The 11241-nt window shown below is 44.5% G+C and overlaps 1 protein-coding gene across 1 annotated transcript; it reads right to left on the bottom strand.

Moving 5' to 3' along the window:
* Positions 1-3976: 3976 nt before the first annotated feature.
* On the bottom strand, positions 3977-10422 carry PDCL3 (phosducin like 3). The gene is made up of 6 exons (XM_009276173.2): positions 10378-10422; positions 9892-10021; positions 9105-9195; positions 8294-8437; positions 7245-7453; positions 3977-4195 (listed from the first exon to the last, which is right to left on the bottom strand). The coding sequence occupies exons 1-6, from the start codon at positions 10420-10422 to the stop codon at positions 4053-4055; spliced, it is 762 nt and encodes a 253-aa protein (XP_009274448.1). The 3' UTR covers positions 3977-4052.
* Positions 10423-11241: the final 819 nt, after the last annotated feature.

Below are 11241 nucleotides of genomic sequence, written 5' to 3' on the forward strand. Positions count from 1 at the left end.
GAATTGTTACACGCTGCTCAATGACAAATTGCTTAAATGGCAAGGCAGCCCCTGCTGTAGTCCTGACAGACAGCAGCAGGGAGCAGGCCAGAAGAAGAGGCAATCTCCCCCTCCCCTACCATCTCCTGGGCAGGCCTGGTTCACTCCTTGTAGAAGACAGATGTAACTACTACCCATTTGTAGTATTGAGATGATTCACGAAGACAAATAAAAGGGGTGCCATAAGCGTGTTGCAAAATGAGTTATTTAGATTGACAGTGATTCTTTAAGCAAAGGTATTAGCAAAAGTGGTTTTAATATGATGTTGTAAAAGCGCGACTTAACAGAGTTCGATGGCAAGGTTCACTATTAATTACTACATGGAAGAAACATACGAAGGAAAATTGAGTTACACTCGAGTTAGAATGATTCACACACAGACCAGAGACACAAAGGGTAAGGAAGACCCTCCCGTTGAGTCACAAGGTTCAGAGCTGACCCCCTTGCTTTCTAAACTCCTTCTGAGAGAGGAGTCTAGGTGCAGCTAGGTCCAAACCTAGTCTCAGACTTGGTCAATGGTTTATGTCTAAGGGATTTTATATGCAATGTTTCATTAGCAACAATTCAGCATGCAATCAAAGTTACCATACTACAAGGTTACGGGCGGTATCGGTCACTTACCAAAGATCTGTCGTTAGTAAAAGGTCTCTCTGCCTCAAGGAGCAACCTTAAGAGGTGTCCCAGCTCAAGGGGAGATCACCACCATTTTAGCCACACTGCCTAGCAGGGAGAGCTCAAAGAAGGCTCACCTAGGCTGTCATATTTATGGGTTACAGTGGTTGGCTCACAGTCAAGTTACATGTGATGGAAAAGGTATGCATGAGTCTTCTTGTACCCACAGCCGCCTTCTTTCCTTGATAAATGAGTCTTGGAAAAGCTACCCGCTATTCATGTGTTAATTGCGTGATCGGTGTTCCAAGCTCATATGCATCTATGCCCACTGTGTCGCTCTGCTCCTTTGTGGGTTTTCAGAGAACAGATTGTAACTAGAGGAGTTCTTGGCCTGGCTATGGATCAGACCTTTACCTCCTTTGGAGTGTGTACCAAACTACCGCTAGTTTGGTTAAGGGGTCAAGTGCATCCATCAAAGTGTCATTCACAGGCATGAAGTATCTGGCTCACCACAGCTGAGCAGCCTGGGGCAACCACATGCCCGTACACAGCCCTGGTCCCCTTCAGGAGCTCAGTCCTCTTGGTGGTCCCAGAGCTCACAAAACCCGTTAGACTCTGTACAAAAGGGGAAGGCAGCTGTGGTTTTCTTTTAAGACCCTGCTGGAAGAGAAGACTGTAATGGAAACAGCCCAAAGTCCCACCTCCCCTTTTTATTTATCCAAGGGTTTATCACACCACATGCCAAGGGCATCAGCAATTCAGTTCAATTCTCACTTCTGCCTGAGGGGCTCAAACCTGCACCAAGGCAGTGCCTCATTCACCAGGCATGAACCCTTCTTGTAAGGGGACACCATCCCATCTAAAATGGCTTACTTTGCAGATTAGGGAACAAGAATCACTGTGCCAGTGCGGCCAGGAGCAAGCAGGAAGCTTTTGAGGAAGGCTTGCAGAGTTTCTGGAGTAGAAGGCTCAAGCATCCCCCTTCCAGAAGGGGGTTCAAGCCACATACTCTAAGCTGTGAGCCACTGGCTAAGGTCCTTGCAAGCTGGTATGGTCTGATCACACAATGCAGTCTGTCCTTCAGCTTTCTCTGTTGATTAGCTCTAGCAAGTCTACGGTTAGTATCCTAGGGATGCCTGTCTGCCTTTGAAACACCAGTTCTCCTTATTGAACAAGCTTTGGATCAAGCTCTGGACAACAGACTCCTCTGTCTGTAGTTATTCTGGCTCAAGGTCTTGCTGCCCGTGCTGTCCTGTGCAGGATGCAAGGAACAGAGGGCTGCACTGGAGCCAGTCAAGCACTGGGACAATTTGAGGAGTCTTCATCCCTAGATGTTTCCAAGATCCCACAGGATAGAGTCCTCAGCAACTCCATCCAAATGCAGTGGTCATCCTGCTTTGAGCTCCTCTCCTGCTGTGGTCCATGAATCATCAATGGTCTAGAAGACAGTGAAAGGGCAGCTGCAATGTTATTGCTACTCTGCCTTCATAGAGGCGCTGAAGTGGGAGACAATAAAAGAGGGAATAATAGAAGTAAAAAAAGTTGCCTACTTTTTAAATTAAATTTCAAATTGAGGTTGTCACAGCAATGATACAAGATGGGTTGCAGATTCCACCTCCCCTTCCTAGAAGGTTTGATAAACTTTAAACAAGTTGAGAAGAGTATGGCAGCTGTGTCTGCATCAGCAATCCAGACAGCTCAACAGCAGCAGATCTAGAGGGAGAGGCTCAGGATGCGACATCCACTCTACACACATTTCAGAGGGCCTTATTTCAGGTTAGCTTTAGCCTAGCTCTTTGGACTGACTTTCCCTTTGGGGGATCTTCCTCTAGATAGTTTCCTCCAAAAGGAACCCAGTCCATGTGCTCAGAGATCACTCCAAAGCATCAGGTCTGATAGCATTTTGGATAGTCCAGTGTCAAGACAAGTGTGGTGCTATGTACAATAATAATATTCAGTATTTATCACCTTGTATTCAGCTGCATTTGGCTCACTTGCACAATGTTAATGTTTTAGCTATTTTGCCAAAAAACACAGAAGAGAAAAGAAAGGAGACTTAAGTGACACTCAAATCACCATTCAGATGTCAAAGAGGAAGCTCTCCATCAGGATCTTACAACTTCACCTGAAGTTTAAGGAACAGTTATTTGTTGTTTGAACTACACACAGATTTGACTGGGGAGATAGAGTGCAGGAAACATGTTTAAAAGTCGCTATGAACTAATACAAAACTAAAAAAAAATTGCTGCTTATTGAGTGTTGCATTCTGTACCATCCACCCACAGAATCCGTCAGCAATATAACAAAATGTCCTTGGGGCAGCCTTGTTAGCAAAAGCTCTTGGAGCTTGTTAGCCCAAGTATACACAAATTGGAAGTGTAGGTGGACATTAAATCCAACCCAAAATAAGCAAGCACCTCTTAAGTGTCAGCAGATCTATAATTAAGGTGGTATTTCAGTTCATTCTCTTCTAAGGCCTCACTTATTATTACTGTACCTAGAAGATGGAAGGCTTTAATATAGAAAGACGTCAAGTCTTCAAACATCATTTTCTTTCCCATTTGGCAATGGCAGTACTGTAGTAAAACATCAGATTTCTGAATTTTCTTGAATTTTCTTTCCCAATTAGCAGACAAGATAGTGCAGGAAGCTCAACCCCTGTGAAAGGCAAAATATTGCTGCTAATGAAAGGGGATTCTGGACTCAGCAGGTCCCAGGAGATGCTCGCCGTCACCAAGGTCTCTCAAGATGTCCGAGGTCCCAGCTCACAGCCTCATGCTGGCCCCTCTGCCAGCACACCTCTGCAAAGGACCATGCGCCACCTTCAGCAGCACCCACACCACGGGTCACCTCCCCTAGCTCTCCACGCAGTCCAGGCTGTTGAATATCTACACATAGTTGGGCCTTCTCTTAGCCCATCAAGTGCTATAACCAATTGTTTAAGACCAGCTATTTAGATTAGATTTACACAAGTTAAGCTTGTCAAAACCAGTGCACTTAAGGCCACTTCATATTTCAGATAATTTTTTTTTTTAAAGTCAGCAATTTACTAAGAAAATAATAACAAGAGACCTCCGTTTCTACCGATGTCTATATTTTAAAATTTTGAGCAAGATTTGCTGAGGCTTCATAATATAAAACATCTTTCAGGATCTTAAGTGAAGCTGCAAGTAAGGTCTTTTTTTAAAAAAAACAAACTTTTTTAGTTTCTAGAAGTTTCTAGACAAATGACTGTCTTGAAGTACTACCCTTCTGGGGCTCAGCGAGATCTTGATGAGCATCTCCAGTGCTCTAGGTGGGAAATACTACCCTTCTGGGGCTCAGCGATGAGCATCTCCAGTGCTCTAGGTGGGAACACTGGCTGCAAGTGTACTGTATCAATCATGATGCCGATGCAGCAGTTAGTCATCCTCTGAGTCACTCTCCCCACTGGCTGGGACACACGCCCTGATTGAGGACATGAGCTGGTCCTGGATCTGCTTCCTGGGGTTCTCCTCGAGGTCTGTCTTGATGGCGCCCGACTCAGAAATCTTCCACTCCAATTCTGTGCAGAGGAAAATGAGAGCCATGAACATGGGGGAGCAAACTGGGCTTTCTCCAGCTCCAACTCCTTCTGACATATGCTACTTTATTTATTTCAGTACACAGCATCTTGCGCTTCCTCGTTTACCTTCAGAGGTAAAAAAGGACCTCAGATCACCACAATTCCCCACCGCCCTTCCCACCCTTGCTTCCCCAGCTGACTTCTCTTATGACCACCACCAAAACCAGGGCCCTGCTCTATTCGCCCCCCTCTCCTCTTCCACCCCCAGGTCCCAGCCCCTGCTCTGTCTCCTGCACCCGCTCCAGCCGAGCCCTCCCTTCACAGTCACTAGTGCTGGCACAGGTTTCAGCCCAGAGTGCAGAGGTCAGGGTACTGCTCCACAGCCCACCGGTGGCGTCCCCAATGCCTCCCTGCTCCCTTTACAACCAGGAATGCAAAAGAGGTGATTGATACAGAGCAGCAGCTTTAGAGGCAACTCTCCCGGTGAAAGTGAATCCCACCTCCTTCTAACCACCTAAGGGCAGAAGACAGGTTTGCACATCTATCACCAGTGAAGGAATACTGCTCATATTACAGCTGCTTCCATCATATACCGAGTTCATAACAATCAGAAGAGGCAGGGAATAGATTTGCTGAGGGGCAAAAAAAACTGTAGCAATTCCATTTACACATCCAAATTATAGGTATTTTTCAGGGATGTATTCTGTAAACGCAATTCACCCCTTTCCCACTACGCCATGCACTGATTATTAGTTCCTTAGCAAGACAGTAAGAGAGACTCCACCATCAGTAGTAGGCCTATTACTATATAGATTCAAATTGGATTGCTTCCCAGAAGTGGTAGAAAGTCAATACAACACATTCAGTTAGAATCTTAGAATCGTTTAGGTTGGAAAAGACCTTTAACATCAAGTCCAACCGTCAACCTAGCACTGCCAAGTCCACCACTAAACCATGTCCCTAAGCACCACATCTACACGTCCTTCAAATACCTCCAGGGATGGGGACTCAACCACTTCCCTGGGCAGCCTGTTCCAATGCTTGCCACTCTTTCGGTGAAGACATTCTTCCTAACCAATAATCAAATCCCCCCCTGCCGCAACTTGCCGTCATTTCCTCTCGTCCTATCGCTTGTTACTTGGGAGGAGAGACCGACACCCACCTCGCTACAACCTCCTTTCAGGTAGTGGTAGAGAGCGATGAGGTCTCCCCTCAGCCTCCTCTTCTCCAGGCTAAACAACCCCAGTTCCCTCAGCCGCTCCTCATAAGACTTGTCCTCCAGACCCCTCACCAGCCTCATTGCCCTTCTCTGGACATGCTCCAGCACCTCGATGTCCTTCTTGTAGTGAGGGGCCCAAAACGGAACACAGTATTCGAGGTGCGGCCTCACCAGTGCCGAGTACAGGGGCACGATCACTTCCCTACTCCTGCTGGCCACACTATTTCTGATACAGGCCAGGATGCCATTGGCCTTCTTGGCCACCTGGGCACACTGCTGGCTCACCTTTCTCCTAGTCCTGCTGGCAACCTTATCATTAAATCTAATTTCCTTCAGACATTATGGAGTAATGAATACAACCTCACACTTTCTTTAATCTCCAGTGGAAGTCACCTGGGCTTAGGGGAGAAGGAAGGAAGAAATAAAAAAAAGTGCAGAATTTCAGTGCACAGCTTTCTGTGATGACTGAATTAAGCTGGCTCAGTCACCTTTGGACCCTCCCCCAAAATCAATTATTTATGTGCTAAAAATGGGAGAAAGCTAACTGTAGGTTCTGCTACCACTGCTCACTTCAGTGCATAATTAGGCAACCACTGCAGTTAGAGTTAGCTGTTCTCAAATCAGTGACCTCATTGGTGAGCTTTTCCCCTTCTGACAGTTCAAGGCAGGGGAGTGTTTTCTACAGCACATGCTCAAGATATCCTGTAAACTTCAGGGTTTTAGTAAAAAAAAAAAAAACAAACCACACCCTCTTTGCATCCTATCCCAGTACAGGCAGTGACATCATTCAGCAGAGACCTCAAAATGCTGCTTAACTGTGGTTCACTTCAGATAAAGATGCCCTTAAAGTCTAACCTTGAAAAAGCTTGAAGGCATCTGGACCAATATACCTACTCAGAAAGCTGATGAGTATCCTTCTAACTGAACTAAAATCCACTAGGTTACATCCGAGTTGCATTTGCTTTCCAAGAAGAGCCTTTTTCACTGCTGAGCTCTATCTTCAAGCACTGCTGTAGGATACCATCCCTGACCAGCCACCTCCAAACAGCAGCTTTTACTGAAGAGCCACAGTGCTCTGCGAGACCTGTATCACCGCCCTCATCTCCTGAAGCATGTCATGCTGACGAGGCTGCTGAGATGGGCAAGGAGAAATAGGTCTAGGGAAAACCATGACTTCCAGGAAAGGTAACAGCCTCTCCCCATGGAGCCCTGTGCCCCCTGAACCACTGAGGCAGGAGCTTAACGTGCTGCCATCTTTGGGAGGTGGCAAGAGGAAAAGGAAGCAGCCCAATTTCAGGCTAGCAGCCCCATTTGGACAAACAGACAGGCTGTCTTCAAAGGTTCATGAGGAATGGAGGCTGTGTGTCGGGAAGGTACAACAGAAATATATGTCATCGGCTTGAAAATGAAACAAGAAGCCCTACAATACAATAGGCAAGCACCAGTTACCAAGTGCACAGATTATCAAGTAACTGGGGGCAAGGTCAGTCATTCAGGTACAAGAGCCCCAAAGAACATGCGTGGGTACTATTTACCCTTTAATATAGTCAGAAAAATTTCTTTCACCTGACACAGGGTGTGAATACTTGTACACACATAAGATAAATACCTATATGTTGGCCTGCTCAGCCACTCACTGCTTTTACAAGATAGCCTTAATCGCATGTTGTTGAGCCATAAGGGTGAAAAAAACCCAAAACCCCAAAACCAAAACACCCATACACTGATAAGATTTTTAGTACCTCTCTTCTCCTCCTAAGCCTCACTTTTCTCATGCTCAGCAAAGCAGTTTTGCTTTTCCTTTGGAAGACCGGAGATGCAGACACTCACCGTCCCTTGTCAGGTTCATGCCACCGAACACCAAAGGCCCAATGAACTGAGCTTTGATGTCTCCCTCCAGGTAGACAAATATCGTAGGCAGGTTCTTATCGGGGTAGTTGGGAATGCAGGTGGTAGAGATAGCTTTGATGAATTTCACATCTCTGAACTTTCTTGCAAGGCCGCTCATATGTTGATTTATTAAGGCACAGAGTGGAATTCTGCGAAGAACAGCAACAGACACACATAAGGAAAAAATAAAAGACAAATTAGACAGTAATCTGCTCCAGAAGAAAGGTCAGAAATATCAGCTCAGCGAGTAGCATTTATGGAAAGACAAATGTACCAGAAGCAACTTCTGAATACTTTTGTTATCCAGTATTCCAGCATTCAAAGGAAAATCAGCATCCTGGAGGTTTTGGTGGGTTTTCTGTTTTAAGATATTAGCAATACAACCTTCTCCTCTATCATACAGAGGAACTGGTTTATGAAGATACTCAGAAATTGCATAAGCAAGGGCAAAATAGAGAGAAAAGCAGCTCCTGGAAGAAAGTATGCAAATGACAACAATCACCTGTGAGGCAACTAGAGCCAATGAACAAAATCAAGTATTTCTAACCCTTTCCAGAAAATTCTAGCAACTTATCAGACCTTTTTGACAAGTTTTTCCATCATGCTGACAGGACTGAAAGCCTTGTTCACTCCATTTTTACGCCTCTAGAAACCAGGCCAAGAGACACACAGTGATCCTTCTAATGCACAGCCCCTCGCACTTTATCCAGAATAATTTCCAAAGCTTGGATATTTCAGTGGCAGCAGCTACCTCTATGGTAGCTGTATGGTACAAGCCACACTGTGCTGTATAGACGTATAAAAAGCCACTTCATGGTAACATCGTTTTAGAACAGTCTTGAGTCAACAGTAATGAAATTACTAATTCATCTTTTTATTTCTTAGAACTCCAGAATCAGTTCCTTAATTTCCACGATAACTATACATTTGTCTGGAGTATTTTCAGCTATTGACAGTGAAAGGTTTAAAGGTTAAAAACAAATTCTTACCCTTGTTTGTAGAGATGCAGGACTACCCATATACCTTTTCCAGCTTTCGTAACCTCTTGAACGTAATCTTTTCCCGAAATCTCCAAAACTTCTCCAAATATATTCTTCATTTGAGCTGCTTTCATTTCCGCTAGCCTTTGCTGCCTGAACAGCAAGGAATGGGAAAGACATCTTGAGAATAGTTGCATTTTTGACAGAACACGTAAAGGAGCTGGTTGAAACCTAGACTTCAGAGGCATATTACAAGCTTCTTCAAACCCCAGAGCAACAAAAGCAAGTTGACATAGTCAATAGATTCTCTTATATTTGCATCACAAGTTAAAACCACCAACACGCAAGTACAACTATGTTTCATTAATTTTCTTTTTCCTCATTTCTGCCCTCAGCAGACATTTCTTCTGCAGATATTACATTACCAAGCTACATGGCAAAAACCACGAGAGATGATAGAGATAAAGAGATAATGGAAAACCAATGCTGTAATTATGTCAATCTGCAGCACCTTAATCTCATTCATGCAAAAATTGAGAAACCTTGGAGGTGATTTTCAAAGCTGTCAGAATCCCCAGCCACGCACTCAGCAGGTGCACGTTATCTCTGCAAAACTAGGCTGTAGATAAAGGACACTGAATTTAAACCCAGTTATCCTATTAAAGACACTTAGAAGCTCTACAAGAGACCAGAAACACAACCCACTTTTTCTATCATCAGGCCTAACAACATCCTTCCTCTCTTCAACAATATCTAACAGCATATAAAAAGAAAAAACCTCCAATTTTCATTAAAGCCAAATTCTGCATGCTGCTCTGACCTGTACATTTCAATAGCTTTCTCGTCTTCCTCATTAAATTCATCTTCATTCTCTTCTAGCTCTTCCAGAGTCATGTCCTCGTAAGTTTTCACTAGAATGGAAGAAACATCAAACCAGCAAAAACCTCATTCCAGGATTAAAACTCATCAGCTTTTATCAGTCCAACAGAATTTATTTACTTTAAGGACGGATTAACTATGGGAAATAGGGCTTTTTTGAAGTATTATTGTTACTGGATTTTTAGAAAGTATTATGCACTTTAGACATATAGATGGAAAGACAGTGATGTAAAGGACCCTGAGCTGAAGGCTGCCTTGACTAGCGCACGAGTACCTGCACTAGCTTTCAAGTTCAGTGGCTGCAGCAAAGATGTACCTAACACACACACAACATGGCAGGGATGCCTGAACAACGGAGGGAGGAAGCATGCAACAGGTAACGTCCTGAGACAGTTTTACTTGCACATTCACATGGCAGGCTCCCTTCGCACTGTCCTTATTTCAGTTTTCAAACATTTACCTCTCTAAAAATATGGAGCTGACATCAAGAACAAAGCTTTCCTGTGCTGGAAGAATCCACGTGTTCAGGAACATATTTGTTTGATACTGTTAACAGATGATCACCCTACACGAGAAGAAGCTTTGGTATCCCTTACAGACTTGGAAAAGGACACATTGCTTTACAGGCGTATAAATATTACTGCTGGCCGTTTCTTTGTACAAGCTTCCCCCAGGAGCCATTCCAAGACTTGTCCTGCTGCCGCTGCCCGAGTTGGCTAGTCACTCACCAAGAGACTTCTGAAGGATGGCAAGCTGCTCCTCTTCCTTTGCACGCTCCTGTTCCTCCAGGTTTTCCTTTGGAGGAAGGATACCTTTCTTGCGCAGGATGTCATTCCACTCCGTGTCTTTATTTGGGTCCTAGAACAGAACACAAAACAGATGACGTGCATTCAAGGTGAACTTTACCACTTCCAGAACTTAACACAGGCAAGTTTTTCAAGAGACACAGCACATTACTAAACTGGTAACTGTCTGGACGGTGCCAGAAAGTCACAGTGTGCACCCTCCTGATGCTGAGGCTTCTTTGCAGCCCCAGACCAGTACCCCGAAGAGTGACTTTACTTTATTCCATCCCGCTCACAGCACGTACAGGAGGTCTTGGTAGGGTACAAAAGTTTGAAGCATTGTAACCATCGTTGCAGCTCTCTCAAGGTGAAAGGAAAAGGGAGGAAATCAGACGGGTGACAGGGAAGCACGCTGGCCACAGTGCTCACGTACAGAGCCTCAGCAGAACAACAGGCCACCAAATCAGTGGTCATTGCATCGGGAAGCACTGGTGAGAAGACACACAGGCACCAGCCTTGCAGACCTAACTCTGGATATATGGGAAGTCTCCTTGGTAGATTCAAGTCAGCGTGACTACACAAGGGCTTAGAGAGAAGCAAGCACAGTCTCTGCCAGACAAGCCCATTGCTAGGGAATCAGATCTAAATCTATGCCTAGACTGTTCCTGAAAGTCAAAAAGAGACTTCACTGTGAAATAGTTGCAATAATCCTGCAAAACAAGGCCAATAGGCACCCATGTATTGTTGAGAAGCTCAGTAGAAGTTCTTCCAAGTTAGATAGCACTTTTATTTTTTTAAATACATGAAAATTCAGTGATAAGCACTCACAGGCTGATTTTGGTTCCTTACTGTCTTGACCTAAGTTTCAAGACTTTCACTCTGGAAACTGAATACAACACCTACTGCTTTGCTACAGCTTGTATCGATATAGCTTACACTAGATCTGTTCAAGACTGTATCTCTTCTCTAAACCAAAACACAGTACTTCTGGACTACCGGGAGGGAAGGGGGGGGAATAAGGAAAGAAAATAAAGAGGCACAGCAAATAGCACACCAGATTACTTTTTTTTTGTCTCTGACTGTGGTCATTTTTCCCTCGACACAGCATTTCACAGCGTTTACTGTCGTTTATCAACATACCGATGAAGTGCCTAAAACACCCACCAGCCCATCTGCTTACTACAGTAGCGAAATAAATATCGTACTTGAAAAAAAAAAACCTAACAAACCACCAAAAAACCAAGCCATGGAGCTCCGTAACAAGACCGCCACATGACAGACACCTCCGCCCCC

The sequence above is a fragment of the Aptenodytes forsteri genome, unplaced genomic scaffold (assembly GCF_000699145.1).
Source record: "Aptenodytes forsteri isolate BGI_AS27 unplaced genomic scaffold, ASM69914v1 Scaffold96, whole genome shotgun sequence".
Lineage (NCBI taxonomy): Eukaryota > Metazoa > Chordata > Aves > Sphenisciformes > Spheniscidae > Aptenodytes > Aptenodytes forsteri.

Excerpts from the sequence above, each read along its gene's own strand:
- PDCL3 (XM_009276173.2), bottom strand. The coding sequence starts at position 10,422 with ATGACCACTGATTTGGTGGCCTGTTGTTCTGCTGAGGCTCTGTAC. Across the intron at positions 9,196-9,891 it reads CATCCTTCAGAAGTCTCTTG|TGAAAACTTACGAGGACATG; the intron begins GTGAGTGACTAG and ends CTTCCATTCTAG. Across the intron at positions 8,438-9,104 it reads AAAGCTATTGAAATGTACAG|GCAGCAAAGGCTAGCGGAAA; the intron begins GTCAGAGCAGCA and ends CTTGCTGTTCAG.